At 36.9% G+C, this 27762-nt stretch overlaps 1 protein-coding gene across 1 annotated transcript in view; it reads left to right on the top strand.

The window, feature by feature from the left end:
• DNAH7 (dynein axonemal heavy chain 7) overlaps window positions 1-27762 on the top strand; it is a 255045-nt gene that overhangs the window by 205705 nt on the left and 21578 nt on the right. Inside the window, exons 52-57 of the mRNA XM_012776948.2 lie at window positions 1424-1516; window positions 10040-10216; window positions 12915-13076; window positions 15274-15474; window positions 19608-19769; window positions 26332-26517. Coding sequence (XP_012632402.2) covers window positions 1424-1516; window positions 10040-10216; window positions 12915-13076; window positions 15274-15474; window positions 19608-19769; window positions 26332-26517 — 981 coding nt within the window. The remainder of the gene's footprint in view (window positions 1-1423; window positions 1517-10039; window positions 10217-12914; window positions 13077-15273; window positions 15475-19607; window positions 19770-26331; window positions 26518-27762) is intronic.

Raw genomic sequence — 27762 nt, 5'->3', positions numbered from 1 at the left:
AACTGGTCAGATGTTAAAGCACAAATTTTGATTTATGTTATCATTAAGTCAGTGGTCCTATTTGGACTCCTATTCAAACTCCTTGAAATCTATTAAGATGCAAAAAAGCTACATGGTCCTTAAAAATATTCTTGTTGAATTTCTGTGCCAGCTTTTATTCATTGTCAATTTAGATTTGGTAATCCTAATAGTAGATGAGTTAAAATTTTACAAAAGAGCTGTTGTTTTGATTTTTTGAAATCAAAACAGGATACAAACTAATAAAGGATACAAGCTAATAAATATTTTTGTCATTTGAGGAAAGGAAAAAGCTAGTACAATAGTTCTGAAACAATTTTCATGAGACATTGCCTTGCTAACTGGACACTATTATAATTGACACATAACATAATACTCATAGTTTCCCTTCTGGGATATATAGCAATTGCTGTTTTCCCTCAAATTTTTTCTTTAGTACAAGAGCTTGTATTTTTCTAATTCCTAGTTAATTTTTCCTATTCCTTTGTTTCTACTCTCTTGACATTTTGCTCTCTTTGGGTTTTTTATGCAAGAGCTCTGTTTGGAGGTTAGAGGAAGAGAGAAAAAAATGAGCATTTTTTTATTTGGTTAACATATTTTATTAGATTATCTACTTATATGTGATAGTGAGATTGTGTCTTCACATGAATTCAAATATTTGGAAGAGATCTCTTTGGATTTCTCCTTGTTAGTAATAAAAATGTTTCCTAGATACAAATATGTTTTTGTGAGTACTTCATTTTAATTTAAAATCAAAATTGTATTCACTACAATGAAGCATAGATATTTCTGATTTGGGATACCACACAGCTTTCCCTGAAGTTTCACTTCAGGCCCCTTTTTTTCAAGGTTACTCATCCTCCTGGGATATTGATGCCTCTCTTGTTGTATATATTTTAATGGATCTCTCTCTGTTGTATTCTTCTTTACTTATACACATTCTCAAATCTCCCTTTATAAAAAAGATTTTAAAAAGTGTTCAAAACAAGATGTAACAATAAATTTCACTATAATACCTTTCCTATTTCTTTATAATAAATAAATATTTGTTTTTATAAGTAGATGATGAGAGAAGTGGGTATGTGTGTGGAGAAATAATGAAAAAATAGTCATATATGCATGTTTGCTTTTTTCATAGTAAGAATTTTTTTTGTCGTTTAATTAGTGTTCATATTGACATTAACCTGCTTAGTTCATGTCCTAGTTTTTATAACTTTAATGTGTTTTAAATTTTCTTCTCATTACTTCATAATTTGTCCCAACTTTACACTAATAAAATTTTACAAGCATTTTTTATTTCATTTAGTTATATGTTTTCTCTAAAAATTGATTTATAAGTCAAAATACTGTTCTTTCTGGAAATAATCTCCAAAATAACACTGAATTATATACACTGTCATTTTAGGAACCACACCATGAAGTTTTCCCTGAAGTGTGGGAAGATAAAGCAAATGAGTTTCAAAGGATGCTTATTATTCGTTGTCTGAGGCCAGACAAGGTAAATGTGGGCTTTGAAAGCAGCTCAATGATTCCAGACCCTCCTCTCTGCATAGTCCAGCCCAACATGTGCTTCCTTAGATGTTGAGAAATATGATTGAGGAATCAATTAAATGTGGCTCATAAGGTCATTATTTTATTGTATAACCCAATATTGCTATATTAAAAATAGAAACAGGAGTTTGCAGGGTTTTGCCCTGAAAGAATGTGTAGACTCAATGGTTCACTTATTAGAGGATGCTATCATGGGAGAGCTCTCAGCTCTTTGGTAGGGATGTTTTCTAGGAAGGCTTCCTGGTATCTCAAAATCTGTGAGCTTCCCTGAGCTTGAAAGACAAGGCAAGGCAAATATGGCCCACAGGATGGGAGCTGGAGACAATGAGTGACCTTTGCCCAGAGATGTGCCCCTGTGGTTATAAACAACCTGTTTTATAGAAATGGGTTTCCTGTTCTCGCCTGTCAGTCTACCTTTAAGACCACAATAACTAATCAAAGAAATACAGAGTCACTATACCTATTTTGTTATACCTTTGTTAATTGACAGCTACCTCTTACAACTTAGAAGTTAGTCCCTAAAAGACTTTGTACCTGTTTGTTCACCTAGATAGATTAGAAGCCCCTTGAGAGGACTTTTGACCCTAACCCACTACCTGTCTCCCCTAGCAACTGCATTCCTTGATATGCAAATATGTTACCCTGACAACTGGTAATTGATATCTGTGATTATAAAAACCTGTATGAATCTAACCATATTGCTGGATGTTCATAGGGATATGTCCAGTCTCCTGAGTAATCCTGCTGTTATATCTGATATTTTTATATAAAACTATAAACTATAACTTAGTCTCTGTGTATTCTTTTATTCTCTCTCTTTCCTATCAATTTCCTTATCCTCTGTGGTGATCCCTATCTTAGGGACTTGGCTACATGGGGAGAAGCAGCTGATCTCCTCATGGGCCTGCCTCAACTACTTCCCCACACTTATGTACTCATGGGAAGTTGAGAAGCCTGCAAGAAATAAAGCCCCTTCCTTCTAATGCAGCCATTTCCCCAAAAGCTTGTACGTTTATTAAAACCATTCTAAATTAGTAACTAATCAGATTACATTTTAGAGTTTTGTTTTGTGATTATTGTTTTAATTTATGTCTCCCATTCCTCACAATCTACTCCCTTTACATACTATAGTCTCATTTTTATTCTTACCACTTTTGTGAAATTAGTTAATGGTGTTAACATCAAGCTGAGAAACTAGACTCTCTGGACTCTTTGAATACTGTCCTTATATATAGCTCTTGGTTGGAATTTGGAAACCAAGTGGAATATTGTTTTAAAGACATTCATTGTTTTTGACAACAAAGGAAAATACCAATATTGTTACTTTTAACTTTTTAGATAATAAATTGTAAAACCAACAAATCAGCAGACCTGTTACATCAGCAAATTTCAGTACTCATCAATATCCTCATTGGTATTATAATCTTTTTTTTTTTTTGACAGTTTCACTCTGTTGCCCAGGCTGAAGAGCAGTGGTGCTATCATAGCTCACTGCAGCCTCAAATTCCTGAGCACAAGTGATCCTCCTGCCTCAGCCTCCCAAGTAGCTGGGCTACAGGTGCAGGTCACAAAGCCAGGCTAATTTTTTGATGTTTTTGTAGAGGCAGGATCTCACTATGTTGCCCAGGCTGGTCTTAAACTCCTGGTCTTAAGTGATCCTTCGACCTTGGCCTCCCACTGTAGGATTACAGGTGTGAGCCACTGTGGTTGGCCTTGTGTTATACTATTAAAAAAATCCACCTGAGTGTATTGACCGATATTCACAATGATGTCAATACACTCTGAAAAATATGGACATTAGGTTATTTGGGGGTAAATTGAGAAAATATCCTAGTTCTCCATTGCTACTACTCAAAAGTTTTACATAAATATTTTAAATCCTACTGTATTCACAGTTTCATTTATTATGCCTAGAAGACAATACCTCCGTCCCAACCCAAAATAAAAGCAAAACTTAGATGGTGAAAGCAATAAATTTTTAAAAAATCTATATGCATGTCAGTGATAACCACAGAGTAGAGGAACCTTTTCCTCTATGAGCCGTAGTCTGTTCAATGAACACAGGTAATTCTTGCTTGACTTGGCAGTACATTGTTAGCCGGGCCCAAGTGTCCATTAGCCACAGTTGGCACAGTGCCTAGAGCCCACGATGATTTTAGGGGCCCATGAAAATGTTTTAATTTCTTTTAAAATCAAAAGAATATAATCCAGTGTGTATTATATTTGTCTTTATACCACGACAATTGTAAAATACAATTTTAAATATTTTTTATGGTGAAAGGGCCTAGGGCCCATGAAAGCCATATAGCTACCCTGCTCTTAGGTGCTGGAAGTAACTGCAGCTGTTTAGCATTCATTATGAACCTAATAAAACATCCTGCCTCCACTTTTAAAAAAATCAATCTTCATTAAAACTTTAGTGTGAAGCCTCAGAAGTTTTCATTTCAAGTGTTAAAGATGGGAGAATATGAAGTGCTTCAAACTCTTGCTTAATGTGGCTTTCTCCTGTCAAATCTTTTATTAAAATGTTCAGTTTTCCACTTTGTTTTCTAAGCTAAATAAAGACTATTATACTGTAATAAAATGGCTCTGCATGTACCACACCTTCCCCTTCAATATTTGAAAAAAAAGAAGCTTCTGTTCATGTTTTATATTGTTTAATTAAAAGTGATTAATGAGTCATTTCCTAATTGTAGCAGTTTCATCTGCAAATATCTTTTCCCCAGTTTTATGTTTTTAAAGATTTGACACTTTAATCTGAAAATACATCAAGCTATCGAATAGATCAAATCTTACTTTCCACATTCATTCTCTTTTTAAAGTATATTTGAGAGAGGTGGGGAGCTACATATTCAAGCTGAGTTGTTTGGGGATTTCTTGTTTTGGGGGATGTTTTTTGGTTTGTATCTTTTTTGTCTGTTTTTACATCAATGGAGATTAAATTTATGGCTTTATACTTCTCTCAGCTACTCTGCCTTATAACTTACCACCCTGTCTTTTAATTTTTTCATATATATTTACAAATTTCCTCTAGGATTTTTCCATTTTCCTTGGGTAGATAGACAAGTATGTAGATCAGGGGTCCTCAAACTTTTTAAACAGGGGGCCAGTTTACTGTCCCTCAGACTGTTGGAGGCCCGGACTATAGTTAAAAAAAAACTATGAACAAATTCCCATGCACACTGCACATATCTTATTTTGAAGTAAAAAAACAATTGGGCAAAAACACCCGCATGTGGCCCACAGGCCATAGTTTGAGGACACCTGGCTGTAGACAATGTTACTCACCAGTATTTCTGGTTCTCCTCTCCTTCTGTGCACACTTGAAGTTGAGGGGTGGAAAGGGTTGTGGCCACAGACCTTGCTTTGACCAATAAAATGTAAGCAGAAATGTCAGGGCAGAAGCATTTAACTGTTAGTGTGAGATAAGCAGGCTTGATAGCTGAGCTGCAGCATAAAGAGTTAATTGCGCATGTGGATGACTTTGCGGGGACAAGAAGTAAGCTTCCATTGTGTTTAGCCACTGCAATTTGAAAATGGGTTGCTACTGCAGCTAAACTCAGTCTATCTTTTTTTTTTTTTTTTTTTTTTTTTTTTGAGACAGAGTCTCGCTTTGTTGCCCAGGCTAGAGTGAGTGCCGTGGCGTCAGCCTAGCTCACAGCAACCTCAAACTCCTGGGCTCAAGTGATCCTCCTGCCTCAGCCTCCCAAGTAGCTGGGACTACAGGCATGCACCACCATGCCCGGCTAATTTTTTGTATATATATTAGTTGGCCAATTAATTTCTTTCTATTTATAGTAGAGACGGGGTCTCGCTCTTGCTCAGGCTAGTTTCGAACTCCTGACCTCGAGCAATCCGCCCGCCTCGGCCTCCCAGAGAGCTAGGATTACAGGCGTGAGCCACCGCGCCCGGCCTAAACTCAGTCTATCTTAAGTGATACAATTAACTAGTTACCATTAGCTACACACCTTCACACCCATATCCTTAATGTAAAAATAATTATTCATATGCCATTATATTATCCAGCAACTTTAAACCCTTTAATTTTACTGTTACCAGGTACTCTAATTTCTATTGGTAAATTGATGATTTTGGAATCTGTATATGATAAAATGATATATGACTATCACGCTTTTAAAAGACTGGTTTTCCAGAGTAGAATAGTATTAGCATACCAAGGAAAAGAATGGTGCTATATGGGGCTATATTTGAGCTAGTACTGTATGCCATCTCTAAGTCAAGAGATAATCTGCATATCCACTAGGAAAATCAGCAATTGATTGATCTTTAGTTTCCAGCAGACTTTGTCAGCATGATTTTTTTTTTGGTGTGAGCATCTCCTTTCCCCCTCCCAAACCACCCTCCCCAAACCAGCCCTACTCTGTGCTAAGAAGCAACAAATGCCAAGCTCTTTAATGCTCTAGTTTGGAAAAATGTAAAAGATTCTCACTAAATCACCAGTAGAAAAAATGAGATGGGCTTGCACTTTCCTTTAGGATTCAATAGTGTATAGTGTTTTATTGACAAAAGAAACATATCAAATGGATGAATAATAAGATGTGGAATGTTTTGAGTCCATTTATAAAATGAAGAGCTTCTGGCCACAGTACTCTCTTTCTGAACTGTAAATAAACAGCAAATTAATTAGCTTTCAATAAGAAACTTGTCAAATATAAGTTAATATGTTTTTCTGTCCTCAAATAAATCCTATTGGAACTTGTAATAAATAGTAAAACATACATAGAAGACGACAAACTTCTTTCCTGCCATTGGGAATATGGTTGCCTAAATTTGTTTATAATTTTTGTTACTGACAGATTTCATTTTACAGAACTAACATTGGCATAATCAGATTGCAGAGGCATGCCCAGTTCTATTGCTTTGCAAACTGGATTGCTAACACAACTTCATTTACCTCAGGAGTTACAGTTTTAGTCTTGGGAGCAAACAAGTTTTGTTCAGCTGTAACGTTAAGAATGAAACCTTGCAGTTTGTCTCTATTCACTCTCAGGTGAGCATCTTGATCCTCCAGTGCAACGACAGCAGCATCACTCCACCCTGCCAGCCACAGGTGCCTGTGCACAGTGACTGATGCCAGCTTGAACCACTCACAAAGGCAGGGCCACATATAACTCAAACTTACTACAAGTAAAACCATGCACTTAAAATCCATGTGCTTTTCATTTTGTTTGCAAAACTATAAATTAGTGATGGTAGCCTTGGGAGGAAAGAGGGTATGAAAAAAGTGGCATTTTTATGTTAGTGTTTTTTAATTTAGCAAGAAAAGACCAACTATAGGAAAAAATAAGGGAGGGGCAGGGACAGGCCTGTGATAGCAGTTAGGATATGTTTTGTTTTCCTGCAAGAAACTTGACATCTGCTAACATTCAAAATATCTGAAACATAAAATACCTTATCTAGCAATGAAACTTTAAGTATAGATGAATTTATTATTCTGTGATTTTTATTTGGAATTTCTGTAATTATAACCCCATCCTTACAAAAGTAAGCATCCTGAGTTTTTAATCCCTTTTCTTATTCAATGGATATTTGTTGTGCATGGACAATATATAAGTCACCTTTTTAGGTAGATCCTTGCATCATGACACTTATTTCTTACTCATCCACACCTTTTTCGTATTTGAATTAATCTAGAAAAATGTTGTAAGGGATTAAAAAACCTAATTTAGACCCAGATATTCCTCCACTGGCTCTTAGCTCCCCACTCTAACACCCTCAGTCACACACACACACACACACACACACACACACACACACACACACACACACACTCACACACCAGGATTAATACTTTTTAAAAGGCATTATGCTATGTCAATGATTTTTACTAATAAATCTTGTGTAAATAGATGTTCCATAGACTATGCAATTGAAGTTTAGAAATACTTGTAACTTTCTCCAGAGGAGATCATCTCTTTGAGATACTCGGCACCTGCAAATTGTTCCTGCAGTTTGCTTCAGGTCGAGAAAAATTGCAAGCTGGTGGAACTGTCAGCACAGTTTGAAGTGTTGTATATTCCCACAGTTCTATCCTTGTATATAAGCAGGTATTTAGTGAGTAAGTCAAAAAATATTTTCCATTACTTCTTTTCCTGAAATATCCCTTGTTCTCTTTTAAAGTTGGTAAGCTTTGATAGCCTCTTATCTACAAAGATTTTTATCTTAAACTTTAAGGTAGTCTTCCAATGTTCTGTGATGGGGGATTAATTAATTTACAAGAGTTTGAGATTAAGAAATGGACAGCAAGTATTTATTACTTAAATTTTTGTGCAGATGTATATATTTCAGAGCAGGAGAAAAAGTATATTTGGTAGTTAATACTTAGGAGACAAACTGAAGTTAGATAATTGTCTTAGTCCATTTTGTGTTGCTATAAGAGGCTGGGTAATTTATGAAGAAAAAAGATTTATTTAGCTCATGGTTCTGCAGGCTGGAAATTACAAGAAGCATGGTGCCAACATCTGCTTGGCTTCTGGTGAGGGCTTTTGTGCCACATCACAACATGGCGAAAGGTCGAAGGGGAAGCAGATACATAGGAAGGAGCAAAACTCAAGGGGCATTCTGACTTTTTAACAACCCATTCCCATGGGAACATTCCCATGAGAACTAATCCAGTCTCACAAGAGCAAAAACTCACTACCATGAGATGGGCACTAAGCCATTCATGAAGGGTCCACCCCTGCCCCCTCGCCATGACCCCAACACCTCCCACTAGGCTCCACCTCCTAACACTACCTTTTTGAGGATTAAATTTCAAGATGAGTTTGGGTGGGGACAAACTCAAACTATAGCAATATTTAAACAAATTTAGTTGATAATGTTGTCTACATGTACATTTGTAGCTGCTATTTATTGCCAAAGGAAGTATAAATTTCAATCATGGCAAGTGGATGAGATAAAAGATATATAATTTTCACTCTAAAGGAGCCATTTAAAATAATTTAGTATTTTAATATATTAACATGGTATGCTAATTCAGCTTGGTTGTCTTGTATTCAAAACAGAAAATTCAGAGCAAAGAAAGCCTAAAAATGCTTTCAAGGAGTCAAGTGCTGTATTAGTCAAATGTAGGGGCTTCTTTTCAACTTCACTTTTCAAGTGTGCATCAGCAATTCTTACAAGGTCAGGCAGGAAACATTGCCAGTTGTCTCACATGTCCATGCCTCCGACTTCAAACAAATATTTTGACTCCTTCATTAAGTGTCAGAAATCTAAACAATGTTGTCAATTAATTTGCTCAGCATAGACGTTAACTCTCTTATTTTTCTGGAGAAAGATCAACTGATATCTATGCTTTTACCTATTAAAAAAAAAGTCTCAATGTGAAAATCACAAGTAAATACCGGAACAAGACACAGGAGAAAATAATGTAAGAATGAAGAATACACTCGAGTCTCACTTAATTTTCTCTTCTTCTTCTCTTTCTTCAAATCTACGTATCCTTTTGCTATTATGCTTTTCTTTTTCCATATCCAACTACTTTTATACTGACAAGGCAAATTGAGGTTGAGCACATTTCAAAGTTTTTTGAGCTCCTTGATGAGGGAGCCAGCGTAATGAAGAAAGAGCAGGCAAAAACACAGACTGAGAAGGAGGAGTTGTATATAGTTAGAGGAAGAAATGTTTGCACAATTTGTCAAACCAGATGCAGGGATACTGGTTTGTTAAACCTTCTTTCATCATTTGTTGGGGTTGCACCTGGGCCATGAATAGCTGGCGCCATCGCCCAAGGATGCCAGGTGTAGACCTTTCATTGGAAAGAAGGAAGGATGTGTCTCTAATGCTGATGTAAGCGATATCCACTCCCACATCAATGCCTTAAAAGGATCAAGTAGCAGGGACGCCAAGCAGAGTTCTGTTCTTTCTGAAACAGGCCCCCAGAAAATTCTCAGGCATGCTATCAGAAATTCTATACAATGTAGTTTTGCCTGTTGCCGGGCATATGGTTTGTTTCTCTTTCACAGAGCTTTTCCTTTTCCTCTTTTTCCCCCAACTACATCAATTATTTCTTGATAGTGTGAGAAACTTTGTATAACTTACACTGAAATTTCTATATTTGAGTTGTGGAATTTTGGAACATAATCAGCACTTTAAAACTTAAAAGTTCAAGTTTCTGATCTTATTCATCCACCATGTCTTAAATATTCATTCCAAGGAAGAAAAAAAGCCTTTGAATTCTGGTGTCAATCACTGCCCACCTTTTATTATTTAAGTGATTTGCAATTTTTTCTATCTAAAAGGCATGTACATAAACAGTGATGCTGTTGACTCTCCACCACTAATGAACACCTAAAGAAATATAGCTAGAGCCCTTTTTTTTTTTTCTACTTTTGCCATAAAAGTGAGAAATGATAGAGCCCTTTTTAAAAAAATATTTTTGAATCTCAACTTTTTAAGGTTTTAGGAAGATTTTGAATATTCTTTCAAATATATTCTTGTCCCTTTCTAGGTTATTCCAATGGTGCAAGAGTTTATAATCAACAAATTGGGCCGTATATTCATTGAACCACCCCCCTTTGATTTATCCAAAGCATTTGGAGACAGTAACTGCTGCGCGCCACTGATTTTTGTGCTCTCTCCTGGAGCGGATCCCATGGCCGCCCTTCTCAAATTTGCTGATGACCAGGTACCTTACAACAGATCAGGTTATCTGATGCTAGTTTTTAAAAGAAATATTTGCTTGCAATTGAATTCTTAAGGAGTGAGGGAAAGGTAAAAATTTGTTACTAAGCCCTTGAAAAGCTTGGTGGTCCAGATGTTCCAAAGTCCCAAGAACATGATACTTAAATGGCAGCAGTGACATTAAAAATAGCTCCTTCTCCAAATTATAAAACCAGAATTTGGATTTAAAGGGCATTTGCTTTTTTCTTTATTGAGGAAAAGGCATCATCATTTGCACCAGTGTATGAGCTTGGGTTTTAATTTATTTAATGAATTCAAGCCTGAACAATGACCCCAGGATGAATCTTTTCTGATCCTGCTCCTCTTTCAGTCTTGAAAGGGGAACCTTCTTGAACTTTCCAGAACAATTGTACATTACAGTCTCTATACGAGATTTTAGAATATGTTTTACTATTTATATTCCTAGGCTTTAAAACTTATCCAAATGAATTCACCATATATGTTCTTATACCATACAGTCTAGAATAAGAAAATAGTAATAAACATGATTGGGCATTTCTGAGTTGATTACTGCCCCTTTTGGTGTAATTAAAATAACATTTTGCTCTCTTCCAGACTTGAGGGAGTAAAAAAAAAAAATTTTTAAATAACATTTTGGGGTAATACTACTGATATTTCTAAAACCACCACCACCACCACTTTTCTGAGGTGCTTAATATATGCTGTTAACTCTGCCAGATCTTGTTATATTCATTTTCTCTTTTAATTTTTACAGCAATTATATGAGGTAAATAGTGGTATCTCTATTTTATAGGTAGTGACACTACAGCTTGGAGAGGTTAAGCAGCTTCTCAGAGGCCACCTAGCTAATAGGTTAAAGTACTCTTTGCTAGGCCAAAACAATTGATAAAAGGAATTTAAAAAATTAAGAAGTCTTTTAATATAAGGAGGAGATGAAAGGGATTAGCTGTCTTATAGAAACTTCTAAAAATCCAAAGCTGGAAAGAAAACAATGAATAGACAGATGAATTTGTCCTATTTCCTCCAGATCTTTTAGTAACTATATTTTAAGTTAATAAAATATAGTAATAAATTATATATTTTTGCATAGGTGTAGTTCTTATATACTGGAGGGTTGATTTCTGACATAGCACTTACTATTTGTTAAAGAAGTGTTGGAACGTGGTCATTGTGACTGGAGGAGATGAGGTCTGAGGTATGTGAGGGACCAGATCATGTAGGGTCTTTGTAGGTTGCTTTAAGGACTTTGAGTAAGATGAGAAGATGGAGTAGGGTTTTAAGCAACGAAGTGACATAACCCAGGCCAGGTATGGTGGCTCACGCCTGTAATCCTAGCACTCTGGGAGGCCAAGGCGGGAGGATCACTCAAGGTCAGGAGTTCAAGACCAGCCTGAGCAAGAGTGAGACCCATATCTACTAAAAATAGAAAGAAATGAGCTGGACAACTAAAAATATATAGAAAAAATTAGCCGGGCATGGTGGCACGTGCCTGTAGTCCCAGCTACCCGGAAGGCTGAGGCAGGAGGATCGTTTGAGCCCAGGAGTCTGAGGTCGCTGTGAGGTAGGCTGATGTCACAGCACTCTAGCCCAGGCAATAGAGCAAGACTCTGTCTCAAAAAAAAAAAAAAAAAAAAAAGTGACATAACCCAACCTATAATATATAAAGCTCACCCTAGTGATAGCGTGGAGAATTGCTTTGAGTGGCACAAAATGGAAGCAGGCCATCAGTTAGGGGAGCTGTGGAAAGTCCAAGAAGAGCAGTGGTGGGTAGGACTAAAGTGGAAGTGGAGGAGGTGGCTCAAAGTATTAATTTTATGTGAGACTCGCCTTTGCAAATTGACACAACCTGATGACCCTTTGAGCCCTTCCTGATTCCTCTTTACATCCCTCTCCCCACGTTATGCAATGTGGTTACTCTCTGGCCCCTGTGCGGGCCCTGCTCAGTGCATTGTCTTCACATGCTAGCTCCACTTTTTCCAGAAATAGTAGTATCTAGCTCTGTTTTGCTTTCTGCCGCTTCTACCTGCTAGTGACCCTAGGGCCCGAGACCCTACTGTTCCACTGCTGCCATCACCCAAGGCCTCTTCCAAAGAGGCAGTCTGGTGACATCTACCCTAGAAAGAAGGAGAACCAGAAGCCACAGATGCATCAGGATATAATAAAATAGAACTGAATTCCAGGAAAACATCCCCACAGAATCCTTTAAAGAAACTTAAATGGGAATTAGCAGCTACTTTTTTAATTCTCTTAATTTTATGCCGTATCCAAATTAATTAAAGTGTACTTATTCAAAGATCTGGAAGAAATAGGACAGGTTCTCTCTATTCATAGTTTTCTTTTCAGCTTTGGGCTTTTAGGAGTTGCTGCAAGATAGTCAATCCTCTTCTCCTTACGTTAAAAGTCTTAATTTTTTTCTCTCTCTTTTACCTCAACAACCAAAGATTCTACAGATTTTTCTCATTTATTGCCATAACTGTTTCTACATGAATTGACTTGCTTTTTAATCTAAGCATTTATAGGATTCTTAGTCAATAAGAGTTTTTTTAGGGCTGTGTTTGGACCTTTGAGGATACTACATAATTAAATTTTAATATAGTTAATGTTAATATTTCTTATAGTAAAAATATTGATTCTTCTAAAAATGTGATTTGAAATAACATCTTTACTATTCTTGTACACAGGGGTATGGGGGATCAAAACTTAGCTCTTTATCTCTGGGTCAAGGCCAAGGGCCCATTGCAATGAAGATGTTAGAAAAATCTGTCAAGGATGGAACATGGGTTGTTCTTCAGAACTGTCACCTTGCCACCTCTTGGATGCCAACCCTTGAGAAAGTTTGTGAGGTAAAAATGCAAGTTTATATTTACTAGATTGTATTCCCTACTTTATTAGTGAAATATACAAAACCTTTAAGTAGCCCCACTTCTGTCCTCTAATTTGGAGGGTTGTGGGTTAGTGGAGTGGCAGGATTACAGGAGAGATGGGCTCACATTGAGAGATGAATCTGAAGGAAATAAGGAGGGACATGCGGTCAGGCCGTGCGTGGCAAGTCCCTCTTAAAAGGGGCAAGGGCTCATCTGGTGAGACGTAACTACCCTTAATCCAGAGGAGCAGGCTCAAGGATGAGAGTAAACCGCAGGATAGACACCAAAGTAAAACCAGTTTACTTTTTACAGCAGTGGACCAAAAGCAGCAAAGGAAGCTGTTCAAGGTGAAATTTATGTGACCACTCTAAAAAGGCTTTAGAATGTACCTTTTCTTTAACTCACTTCTCACCCACTTGGCCAGTTACCACGACAGAGGATCCATCTGAAACCCCAAGGGTGCTGCTCCACCCTCCTTGCAGAAGGTCATGGAGCTCCCTAATTTGGCGAGCAGAAACTCCAGGAATAGAACTCCACGTAGCTCCACTGAGTAAACAGAAAACCTGGCACTAGATTTCAACAAACACAGGGAAAGTGTATCCTCTGGAATTACCCGTGACTCTAGCCCACTCCCAGCTCTTTTCTCAGAGTCCCTCAGGCTACCGCATAACCAGGGTAAAGGGATGATTGTTTTGCTTTTTTCCTTATGCAGCTTATCACCACTTTGTTTTGCCTGTATCTCCCCCATGGGAGCTCTGTGAAGACAGTGACTTTGTCTTAATCTGTTATATTCTCTGCCTTATCTCCAGCACCTTGAATAATATGGCCCATTGGAGACAATCAATCAATATTTATTGAATTAGAGAACGAATATATTGCTTCATTGCTTGAAACCCTTCAATGACTTCCCATTGCATGCAAGACAAAATTCAAACTCTCAACATCGCTGGCAACTCCCTTCATGGTCTGACCCTTGCCTACCTCTCATGTTTCTCTGGCCACTTTTCTTCCTGACTTCTATGCTCCAGCCATTTGAACTTCTTACACTTTTCTTTGGTACAGCACACTTTCTCAAGAATATAGGCCATCATCACGGATATTATTTCTGCCTGACAAACTGTTCTTTCTATTATTTGCCTTCCAACATCTCCTAATACTTCAGGCCTCATATTAGAGTTTTTATGTTTGTGCCAGGCCATTCTTGTGACCTGTTAAATTGTATCATATACACTCATCACAGAGCCATATAAGAAAGAAAAGCTGTCCCTAATCGGTAGTGAACTTGGCTCAGAAGCCCATTAATCATGTAGCTTAAGTCCCTAGACATAGAGGGCAGCTGGCAGGAGAAAAAAGTGGTGCTTTCACTTACCATGTTGTTAAAGAATGTAGACACCTATGCATCCTTCCTAACTCACCCCCACTCCTTCACTGTAGGAATGCCAAAAATGTTTTGACTGATAAAGATTTGCAATGTAAAGATATATAGATAGCACTGACATGGACAACTGGGACAAGTAGTGGTAGGGAGTGAGATTCGACACGAAGGGAGGAGAACCCGCGGTAATTATTCCTGGACTTTGTGCAGCCTGTGACAGTGCCGATTGACAGTCCTATTACCTTTTGTAGTCCAGGCCTATCTCCTTGAACAAATATAGCTAATAGTGATAAGTTTTGATGCTTCAAGATATTCAACTTTTTCTCACCCTTTATAATGCTTTTTTTAAAAATCTCTGCTTGGTTTAATATTGACTTATCTGAGTGCTTTGCTTATTTTCACAACCTGGCTACAGCAAGAAAAATAGATTAGTCTTAATCTAGCTCAGGGACAGAGAATTATTTCTGTAAATATTTCAGCAACATCACTGAAGATCCAAGAGTTTTTAGAATGTCAGTTATTTTGGCCAACTCTGAATTATATAACACCTTTGTAAACTTTATAGTCATATGAATTAATTTTTTTTTTAAAGGAGAATGACAACACCCTGGGACTTCTCAGTGAAGCATGTTGTTTTAGGGACAGAATAAGATTTTAAGGTTTTTGCTGAAAATGGTGACTATTACATCCCTAGAGTGTAGAAATGCTTCCTCCCCACTCCAACCCGCCCCTTGTGTGTATGCTCCGGAGATTTTCTTTGGGTTTTATTTACCCTTTTTTATGTCATTTATTTTCTTACAGGAGTTAAGCCCAGAAGCAACACATCCAGATTTCCGCATTTGGCTGACAAGTTACCCATCCCCAAATTTCCCTGTGTCAGTCCTGCAGAATGGAGTGAAAATGACCAATGAAGCACCGAAAGGTTTACGGGCTAATATCATCCGCTCATACCTCATGGACCCAATCTCTGACCCTGAATTCTTTGGCAGCTGCAAAAAGCCTGTTAGTAATAGCTCCGTCTTGTTACCTCAGCCCTGTAAAGCAGTTCAAGCGGCCCCCGGTGATCACGGACCTGTGCGCTGAGCAAAACTGCAAATTAAATAGGCCTCCTGCACTGCAGCGCAGTTGGTTTTGATAACTGATTATTGACTGTGCTGAAGTCAAATTTTATTAATATTTTATTTTAATTTTCCCACCAGCCTCATTCCTGCTCAGCTGAGATCTTATGGGGTGTCATTAATAATGGAGCTTTCTATTTGGAAAGTCAGCTGTAAGCCATTCCCAGTACAAATCTGCAAGGTTGGAGAATCTTGTTTCAGGATATTAACTGAGCCCTGTGCTGTTTGGAGCCATATCTCTAAATTAAAACATAAAAATATTTCCTCCATATAACTATAATGAGAGCCAAAATGATTTTACTCCTTGATTGATGGGACTCATAAGGGTCTTTTTTAGCGTCACCAGGCGAGCAGGGAAACCACCCACTGCTTTCATGATTAGAATTCTGTGTGTGAATGTCTGTGACCTAAAATTGTTTCACAGTGTTTTACCATAATTAAAAATGGAAGAGTTTCTTTTTGAGAGGGGTTATGAACCTTAGTAAGTTTTTGCCATTAAAAAGCTCACACTCTTGAAGTCTGAATATATTTAAAGTGCATATCAAAAGAAAACATTAAAAATAAAGAAGTGCTTTCATTAAACAAAAGTGTCTATATTTAAAACTAAGTCAAACCTTATCCTAGGCAGCTTTTGTGTTGGTTAGGCCCAGAGAGAGCAGATTACTCCCAGACAGGTGGTGAGGGCATTTCTGCATAGGATAGGCTGGACAGAGCCCCTTTGCAAAATTTAACTCAACCCTCCCTTTCTTCTAGATCAAAAGGTCTCTCCAGCAGTAGCCACATATATTAGAGGCATTTATGAAACACAGTCTAGGCATTTATGAAATGCAATCCAAACCCAAACCAAAATCTCATTAAACGCCAAAGCAGCAAATTGTAATTTTTCTGTTTTAACTTTTTATTTGGAAATAATTTTAAATTTATAGAAAAGTTGCAAGCATAGAAATAGTACAAGCAACACCCCATACCCTTTGTTCACATTCACTTCCTAATATTAGGATAATATTTTATTCCATCGGTTTTAAAATTGTGTCCCACCTCCTGCTCCCTGTCCCCTCATCCCTGTCTTTCTCTACACACAGACACCCCAGTTGCAGGTGAGTTAGGTATATCAGAGCCCTTTATCTTTAATTACATTGGTCCATATTTCCTAAGAATAGGGATAAGGATATTATCCTGGTATAGCTATTATTTTTAGTAAATGTAACAAGGATATGCTATTTTACCTAATCTGTACTGTTTGTGTTCCAGTATTGTCAGTGGTGTAGTAATGTCCTTTACGTCCTTTAGAGCATTTTCCCTGTCTGTGATAGCATTGGCCCAGGGTTCGGTATTACATTTAGTTGTCATGTTTCTTTTGCCTCCTTTGATCTGGAACATTTCCCCACCCTTTCTTTGTCTTTTATAACATTGACATCTCTGAAGAACTCATCTACTCCTGTTTTTCTTAGATAGGATATTTCTCATTTTGTGTCTGTTTGATATTGTCTCCTGATTAGATCCAGGTTATTTATTCTTAGCCAAAATGCTTGCCTAGGTGATATGTCCTCTAAGAGCACATCTGAAAGCAGATGATGTCCATTTGTCCCTCACTGGTGATATGGTGATACTAATTTTGATTACCTGGACAAGGTGTTCATTGATATCTTCATTATATAATAACTGTTTTCCACTTGCAACTAATAACCAGTCTGTAGGGAGGTATTTTAGGATCATGCAAGTTTTCCTGTTCCTCATCAAAATCCACCCCCATCCAGATTCAATATCCACTGATGATTCTTGTCTGATCCAGGTATTCCTGCGATGATTGCAAAATGATTATCTCCCAACTCCAGCACTCCCTCTGCATGGACACTTGACACTCTACTGTCAGCAACATCTCTCCCTTTTCCCCTATTTGTTATTCTATTAATTGATATGGACTTAAGAATTCTTGAGATTTTTTTTCCTCCAATAGTTTACAATTAATTATTATACTGAAGTCTTTTGGTGCTGAAATTCTTCCAGATTTGGTCAATGGGAGCTTTTTTAATTGGTTCCTCTGTACTTGTTATAGGTCCTATCTTTTTAAAAAAATTATTATTATTATTATTATTAGCACCTCTTACTTTCTGGCATAAGGTGTTCCAGGTTCATCTTGTACCTCCCTTGCCTCACTCCTGGAGCCAGCCATTTCTCTGAAGAGCCCTGTTTCATTTAATGGAGAATAGTATTAGAGACCACGTTCTGGGTGTTAGATGAGCTCATTGCTCCTACATCACCTTTGGTTCTTGACCCTTTCAGTAGAGAGAACTTGGAAATATGTACATGTACACATACATACATAAATATGCAAATATGTGTCCACATGTACACCCACACACAAACTAGTGCATATGCACATATATAGTCACATATATATTTTTAGAGTGATGAATTCATACCAGTACCTCCAATTTCAGCCTGTTTTCTCAGGGTTCTTTCTTGCTTTTCCTCATTCTATATTTCCATGTCTGTTCTTTTAGGAGAAACCTGGCTTCCAACAATATCAACACATTTATTGATTTGCTCAGTTATCTAATATATACCTACAATAGTTCCAAAATTTGCCCAGCATGTTTAACTTTAATTCTTCTTCCTCTGTGATTAAATTTGTGTTACTTTTGTTTTGTTTCCCACTCTCTCTTTCAAATTTATTCCACCAGAAAAACTTTTCCCCAGCTTTTGGATGAAACTTTGGCATCTCCATGACTGTTCTGTTTACTGATAGATAATAAAATGTCCCATAGTTACTTTAAATTGCAAAGCCAGCCTTGATTCAGAAATCAGGAAGTATAATGCAATATATTAATCATTATTTGAACTTTTACTCAAAATTTAGGTTTCACTCCCCAGTATCTCATCTAGGGCCTATAGTCAGTGGGCTTCATACCATCAGGGGAAGAAGATGGAGTTGACATCTTTCTTTTTGTAACTTCTCCTGCACTTGACAGCTGCTGACACCGGCCACTCAGTTTGGAGTGTGTGCAAGGATGAGAGTGGAGGGGCAGAGAGTCCTGTTCTGGGCTGGTGTTGCTCGGCACTGTCTGGACTTGGCCAGGGTTGAAGCTGACCCTGACTTTTTCTCTTGTGAGCTCTTTCATGGGTTCTCCTTACCCTCCCCTGCTGGGCTCCTCTGGCTATGACCCTGTCACCCTCAGCATTGCCTCTACTTTAGGAGGCTGCTCCTAATCTGCTCGCCTTTAGGTTCTCCAGCATTCCCTTCATACAGACTCTTACAGTTGGGGTTGCCTCAGTCCCTGGCAGTGGTCATCTTAAACAGGACACCTTGAAAATGACGCCTGGCTGCCATGTCTAGCTCACACTCCCCTGCTGCTCTTTGGGATTCCCACTAATGAGCCCACCTTGGAGGGTGTGGGGATTTCCCTCTCATTCTTCTCCCTACAGCCATAAACTGGTCTACTTTTTTCAGGCATATGTTTTGCACTTTTCCACCCTGCCCCAGGGAACATGTGCCAACTCTCTGAATGGCCCTTTTAATTCCTTGGCCCTGCCTTGAACTGAGAAGGTAGATCTTACACACTCTTCTCCCTTGGGGGTGCAGGAAGGGAACTCCCAGCACAGCAGCTGCTCTCTCTAAGGAAATTGCTTCACAAATCCTCTCTCAAGCTCTATTTTGATTATTTTGCATTGTCCTTGTGGGTTTCGGAGCTCTCTGATTGATTCAAATTACTTTTTCGAAATTCGTGCATAGTGGTCTAATTTGTAAGGTAACATTAAATTAGATGATGTTTCCTAAAAACCTGGTGTACACAGCTATGTGTACAAACTGAACATGTATACCAATGGGTGTATTTCTGCCTGAAGAACTTGTAAGAATATACTTAATTCTGTTTTGTTATACTTTGGGATGAATATATCCCTGTGCTATTTATAAACAAAAAAGAATTTAATTACTTTCACTTTAAAATATGGTACGTATAATGCAGTGTTAGGGGGAAAATAATGATGTTGTATTACCATTTCTTCTCATTACAGGAGGAATTCAAGAAATTGCTTTATGGCCTCTGTTTCTTTCATGCTTTGGTACAAGAGAGACGGAAATTTGGACCACTGGGGTGGAATATTCCTTATGAGTTCAATGAGACTGATCTAAGAATCAGTGTACAGCAACTTCACATGTTCCTGAACCAGTATGAGGTACCATAAAAATCACAGCAAGGACATTACCTACTTTGCTCTTTATCATGTTGTGTTTATAATGTAAGCAGAGACTTAAGATTAATTTCTGTCTTTATAAAATAAATAGCAGAGTGGTTATCAACAGCTTATTAAGTAGTACTTTATTATAACAGGGTATTATAACTGCTATAATAGGTAGTTAGGATGTCAATTTGTCTATTAGGAACTTATATTTATCATTTATTTTGTTACTTGAATGCCTTCAGAGATCTGAAAAGTGATCATATTGTACTTATTTTGAAAAGTACTTAAGAAGACCATAAATCAACCAAGCTCCAAAATGGAAAAAAAAAAACAAACATCGATTTTTTTTTTCTTTTCTGGAGCACAACTTTATTTTTAGAAAAATGTCATTATCCTATTATTCCAGAGTTTGGACAATTTGTCAGGGAAAAACAAACTGTTTAAGCCACTGGTGTTAACCTGGAATAATACATTCTGGAAAGAAGCCAAACAGCCTAATGTGGTCACATCAACCACATTTCATCCTCTGTTTTTCTGATGCACACACATGCACTCACACGTGTGCATACACACGCAGCACGGCAGTACCCTTTCTCTCTTTGCTAAATGTTTGTCAGTGGATTTTTAACATGCTTACACTGTTGAAAAACCATTTGATAAATCAATCCAATATCCTATAAGGATATAGAGCTTTTATTGAAAGTCAATCCTTTAAATTTAGGTAGAATTTTGTTCAGATTGGAAAATCTATAACTAAATTTTGTTCAAATTGGAAATCTATAACTAAAATTTAATTCATTGAGTATCAGGAAACTTTGGTTTTGAAACTTCTAGTGAATTATGATTATTTTTTAAAAGGTTTACAAACAGGAAGGCATTGGATTCCATTTCTCTAAAAGCAAAGAAGGAACTGAACAAAATAAATATCGAGCGCTCAAGTGGCATATCTAAACTTATCTGAAGAATCTTTTATTTGAGCTGTGTTTCATTGGACAAATTCCTATTGTGTACTAAGATGGAATGAATTAAGAAGGCCTTCAATTTTGCAGCATCTAAATTTGCAAAACTTTCAAAAGAATCATAAATCTAAGGAGTTTCTTTTTTATATTAACATGTATCCTAAAAAGGATAGCAAAAATGCAGTGATGTAGTGCTTGAGAAAATATTTGAACTGAAATAATTGAAAAATAAATTTTCAATACAAAAAAATGTTAAAAGGATGAGCAACTCTTCCATTTAGCAATTTGTTCTGAATACCTGTAAAGTCTAATTTATAATATTATAGTTTACAATAAAGAGTAAAAGTATGCAGGTATGTAAGGCTGGTTCAACATTCAATTAATGGAGTCCATTACATCAACAAGCTAAAGAAAAATCATAAATAAATACATAAAAAGCATTTGACAAAATCTAGCACCCATTCATAATAATAATTAAAAAAAACCCAACCTCTCAGTAAACTAGGAATACAGGGGAACTTCTTCAACTTGATAAATAACATATATATATATATATGTATATGTATAAAACCTATAGGTAATCATACTTATATGGTGAGAAACTAGAAGTTTTCCTACTAAGGTCAGGAACAAGGCAAGAATATCTCCTTTCACCACTCCTTTTCAACATTGTATTGGAAGTCCTAGATAATTCAATAAAACAAGAAAAAGAATTAAGTATATTGATTGGGAAGAAAGAAATAAAACTGTCTTTGTTCAGAGATAACTGATTGTCAATGTATAAAATCCAGAAAAATCAATAAAAATACTCCTGGAACTATTAAATAATAAACAATTATAGCAAGGTTACAGAATACAAGATTAATATATTAATACAAAAATCAAGTGGATTTCCAAATAATGATCTCTGATAAGCTCTTGGCATATAGATACAGAGCCCAAAGACAAGAGAGAGCACAAAATAGAGATTTGTGAATTGTTCAAGTGTTAGGAAAAGCCTGCGAACATAGATTTCAAAGGGAGGCCTTGTGGCATAAGAAAAGAAGAGAACAAAGTTTGAACGCTGGTGAGCACCAACTATCAGTGGTAGGAGGGGGGCCAGAGGATGTGGAAAGGGCAGACTGAGCGGCCAGGAGCAAAAGCAGGAGAGAGCAGGCTGAGGAAATAAGGAGTGTCAAGAATAGTCCATCCCTTGAAATGCTACAGAAAGTAAAATTAAGTGCCCGTGGATTTGCAACAGCAACTTCCAAAAGTGTTGTATCCCTTTAAGTGCTGGGTTCCATCAAACCTCCAGGACTTCGCAGAAATAATGCTATTTTTATGGCCAGGTACAGTGGCTCACGCCTATAATCCTAGCACTCTGGGAGGCCGAGGCCGAGGCGGGTGGATCGCTCAAGGTCAGGAGTTCAAAACCAGCCCAAGCAAGAGCAAGATCCCATCTCTACTAAAAATAGAAAGAAATTAATTGGCCAACTAAAAATATATAGAAAAAAAATTAGCTGGGCATGGTGGTGCATGCCTGTAGTCCCAGCTACTCAGGAGGCTGAGGCAGAAGGATTGTTTGAGCCCAGGAGTTTGAGGTTGCTGTGAGCTAGGCTGATGCCACTGCACTCTAGCCCAGGCAACAGAGTGAGCCTCTGTCTCAAAAAAAAAAAAAAATACTATTTTTATTTGGGAAAATGGCTAATTTATTATAGACATGTCAGTCTGTGTTTTTTTCTAGTTCATTTATAGGAAAAGAATACAATATTTAAATGTAGTAAATGAAAAATGATAAATAACTATGTAGTACAAATATGAGCCTATTTCACTTTCATCAACAATCTTTTAATGACACATATCGCTGACTGAACTGGCTCCTTCTAGTCAGTGACAATTGAGCAGTGCTTCTCACTTCTCCAGCATAGTAATTATGTAGCAAACTTGACAAAACTGCTACTTGTGAGTCACATATAATCCATCAAGAGTTACAGATGAATTCTCTGAGGAATATGAATTCACAGCTCCCTTTCATATGAATTCTAATGTAATCCTTCTTCAACAATCAACATTTTTTCTTCAAGCAGAATGATCCAGTGTCTGGATCAAAGAAAGCAATCAGAATTAAACTTTCTGTCTCTGTCTCTCTCTCTCTCTCACACACACACACACACACATACATGCTCAAAACCTGTACTAACAATTTGTTGTCATCAAGAGAATGAATAGAATGAGGAAATCAAATGAAAGAGGGATGTACTACCTTGAAACTAAGAATGGGTGGCAAGGACAATAAAATCCCAAGACTCCCTAACTTGTAGCAGAACATATTCTTCTGGCTCCTAAGCAAGTCCAGTGGGTCAGCTGTGGCAATAGATCCAAATCTATATGTTTAATTTATTGTGAATAAAAGTCAAACTAGAAAAAAATAAGAAAGATTTTAGGAATCCTCACTGTATGCCTCAGAAATATGACCTTGGTAAGTTCCCCTTCCTAAGTTAAGAATAAATAAAAAGGAAAAGCAAGGCTTTAGGGAGGTGAAATCTATAGGGCAAACCTCAGACATTGAAGAGGAATTTAACTTGAACTTAAATTTAACAGGAACTTGAAGGAACATAGATTTCACAAAAATGATCCCTGGCATACAAGCATGTACATCATTGAGGACTTATGTCTGGTGCTGGCCATATAAGGAGCTGACATAACATGATGCGCTTTGTAAAAAATAATAGGTCGAGGAGTACAGGAAACTTTGGAATGGAAGCAGAATAAGGAATGATTATCTTATGGAATCCTGTTTCTATGAAGAATTACTAAATGTTGCTATTCTCTATTTTCCATTCTTTGCCTGCATCAAAGTAATAGAATTACCATCTACCCAACCCTCAAGCTAAAAATCTGGAAGTCAATGATGCTCAGCTACCCCTAATCCTCCCCAGCCATATCCTGTCTTCCACCACCCTCCCACTCCTCGATTCCAGGCCCTACAATGTTTTACTACAGTCTACATGCTCCTCTCCCAGTGTGAGATGTTCTTTCTCATCCTGAGCTTTGGCCTATATATTTTTTCCAATTCTAAGTGCCCTTTCCTGTGCTCAATCCTTGTCTACTTTGGGAGCTACTTCTGGAATGGGCAGCTCAGACCCAGGAGCCAAATTTGCCTCCCCTGGGCACATTTCTGCAGGCCTCTCCACCTGAGGGTCACTTGATCTGGCGTCTGCCAAGAATCCTTATCATTATGAGTAAATGCCTATACAAGCGGGAAGTCATTCCAGATGTTTTTGGTCTTACGTAGTCCACCTGGTCATCATCACTGTGATCCTGTCCCTAAGACACTCTAGCAAAGTGACCAGAAACATGGGTGCCCAGATTCCAACTTGCTCTGGCAAACTTGACAGAGTTGGTTACCAGTAACCATAAACTTTTGCTAAGAAGTAGAGCACATTTTGCCAAATCATGAGCCACTACTATATGGTGACTTTGATTTGCTTGCTCTTGCATCCTTGCTAGCTAAAAAAACATATGTAGTGGATGGCTCCCTAAGTGTCTGTTTAATGAATGAATCATGGTGAGTGGAAAGATCTTCAGGCTCTCAAAAACAAAAATGGTAACACTATATGTAGAAATTTGGCATGATGATTGCAGTATTTAAAATGAATAGGAAATGGGAGAAGTATTCAATAAATGGTATTAGAATAATTGGGTATTTACTAAAGTTAGATTCTTCATACTGTATAATTTCTATTGGATTTTAAAAAGCTGAATACAAGCCCAAGCAGTGTATGTCCCTGATCAAAAACCTTCACATTTGCAGGGGGAAGAACATAAATGTTCTGGAGTTCTCCTTCCTGATTCTATTTGTTGCTCCACAAGGTCTTGGTTCCTGACATGTGTTCTCTTACCCTCTTCTCTCTGACACTGCCTGATTCTATTAAGTAACAAGTCTCATAATTTCCAGTGCCTAATTCAATAAATTTTCCCTCGCTGATCACTTCTACCTACCTGCCTACCTACTCTTCCTTAGTCCTGTTATTTCTGTTGAAGAGATTCCTCAGAGTGGGATCACTGGAACGTAGGATCTATATACTTTAAATTTCAATAGATAACCCTAAGAAGGGCATGTGAAGCACAGTGATGAAAAAAAAACCCTCAAGTAAGAGATTGCTATATTTTAGTATAAAATATTTTTAAATGTTGGTATATTAACATACCATAAACAATTAAACATTATATAAGTAAAAGACAAATAAAAGTTGGAGAAAATACCTAAAATTTATCTGAAAACTGATTCAATATCTTTACAAAGAACTTTTAATAAGAAAAAATGATAATCATTTAAATTAGAAAAACCCATAGAACAGAGTAGATAATTTATGAAATAAGAAATACAGATTGTGAATAAACGTTTTTAAAATGTCAATGTCAAAAACAAAATTTAAAAATATTTTATTGTTTAATTGTCATTTTTTTCCCTAAATGATAATAGTTTTGTTGAGAGCATTGAGAAATAGAATTCTTTTTACTGCTGGTGGATATAAGTATTTGTGGTCATGATAAAAGAAAGCAATGTGAAAAATCAATAGCATTGCATTCATAAACATTTCAAAATTATGTTACTAGAGAACATAATAAAAAAACAAAAACAAAACTAACTAGAAAATATATTTCCAAAAATTTGATAAAATCTAGTTTACAAAAGTTTACACAAAATAGGAACAATGGATAGGAGGCTAGCTCACAGAAGAACAACAAATATCATTAAAAATATGAAAAAATAATGAATATCACTAGTATTCTAGAAAGTAAAATAATATTAATTATCATTGACTTCATAATTAGCAAAGATTTTAAGACTGGCTGCTATGATTGCTACAGCTTTTTGGTAAAGCAGTTTGGTAGCATTTATAAATTACTTTTCATAAGCTCCTTTCCTTGAAATTATTAATTATTAAATATTATTATATAATTATTATTTCATTTTCAAAGATCTAGGCTAAGGAATCATTAGAAATTTTAAGAAATGTATATTTAATGAAATGTAATTCAACACACTAAAAAATTAGAAGCCATCAAAGTATTCAATATTAGAAGACAGTATTTTCAAAGAATGTTTTATGAAATTGTAATTGGAATGATATAATATGAGATTTGGTGAAAAAATAAATACAAAATTACATATACAATGTGATTCCAATTGTCAAATAAATATGGTTATAAAACTGCTAAATAAATTAACACTGATGATCTGTGAATTATATTGTATTTGTTTTGAATGTCACTCAGCAGTGCAAAGTTTTCACATTATGGCATAACTTGTTTTTGTCTGGCGCATAGTAGGTGTTCAAATAATGTTGGTTGAATAGTAAATGAGTTCACAAATTAATAGATGAGTTCTATTCTCAGCATTGACTGAATGGAAATGAAAAACCACAAAAGGAGAGAAAGACCCTAGGGAAAAAACGCAACAATTAGTAAGGAAACATGTATGGGAAATTGTGTTAATGCAAACTTTTTATAAAATGTTTAATTTATAATAGGAGCAAACAAGAGGCACGATTCTGTATAATATGCTACTGATAACCGTTTATTGGTGCAGTGACTTGCACTCTCAATTTTAGGAACTGCCTTACGATGCTCTGCGGTACATGACCGGTGAATGCAATTATGGAGGCCGCGTGACGGACGACTGGGACCGGCGCACGCTGCGCAGCATTCTAAACAAATTCTACAACACAGAATTAGTTGAAAATCCGCACTATAAATTTGACTCAAGTGGCATCTATTTTGTTCCTCCTTCGGGTGATGTAAGTATGCCTTTCAAGAAAACTAAAAGCAGCAAAAACATGAAACTCCTCTGGTTGTGATGATATTTATTTTAAATGGTGATTTTCTTCCAGGCCTTGTTTTTGCTAACCCTTGTCTTTGCTTTCGTTGGTCATTTGGGGAGAGAGCAAACCCCATGCATAGGTGGAGGTAGTGGTTTCCTATTTGCTGTAATGTAAGGAGTATCAGAAACGTTCCTCACCCAAGGATGGCTTCCTCAGTCACCTGAAATTCTGTCATCATAATTAAGTCCTTTGGGTAAAAAAGACATTGTCCCCAATTAAAATAAAAATACACGTGACAGAGTTACAAAATATCATTAACAGTAATTCTTTATATTACAATTATTTACAAATCAGTTACAAGCAATTATCTCAGTAGAGGGTCGAATTAACATTGGTATTACTATTTTATCCCTTTTACAAATGAGAAAACAGGTCCGTTAAGGTTGAATAACTCACCCAAAGCCATTCAGATAGGAGGTGGCAGAGAAGCCCAGAACCACCTGCAGAGCACAAGGCCAGAGTCCCTTCTGCTCTTCTCCAGTCCTGTCCCCTGCCTCCTGATTATCTCCCAGTAGATTTCTAGGGATTGCTAGGACAATTGAGTTGGTTCTCATTTTATTCCCAAAAGTCAAAGGGCTTATACTGAAAGTTAGACACATTGTCACAGAGACACATGCTATAACCCCCAACCCCATCCCCATCCACTAGGGCTGAGGACAGATACTAGTATGGATGAAGGGAAAAATCAGTCCTAGAGCCTGGGTCGCTGATGGGGTGGAGTAAGTCATCATGGGAGTTGGGATAACAAGCTCTCCGAAGATGAATTGTCAACTGAGAAAAAAGAAAGATGAAATAAGGTGTGTAGCAGGACCGACACAGTAAAACCATCAATGACCAAACCCCCTTTGCCACATATGTAGATGGATGTTTGCATATGAGTATACGAGCAAGGCAGTTATGGAATTTGATAGTATTTCATGGAAATAAAATATGAAATGTGTGTGCATATGCATAAAATTATGTGTATTGTTAATGGTGATTATCTCAGGATAATACAATTTTAGATAATTTTTACTTTTCTGAATTGGGTAGATTTTTCACAGTAAGAGTATACAAGAATAACAAGAGTAAATCAGAGAAAAGTATTTGTATTGTGATGAATTACGAATCATTATCAGCAAAATGTGACACAGAAAGAGTTCTCTGGAAGAAATTTCTAAA

Source organism: Microcebus murinus, chromosome 8, assembly GCF_040939455.1.
Source record: "Microcebus murinus isolate Inina chromosome 8, M.murinus_Inina_mat1.0, whole genome shotgun sequence".
NCBI classification, from domain to species: domain Eukaryota; kingdom Metazoa; phylum Chordata; class Mammalia; order Primates; family Cheirogaleidae; genus Microcebus; species Microcebus murinus.
The sequence above is the reverse complement of the archived record's forward strand: the minus strand, read 5'-3'. Positions and strand labels throughout refer to the sequence as shown.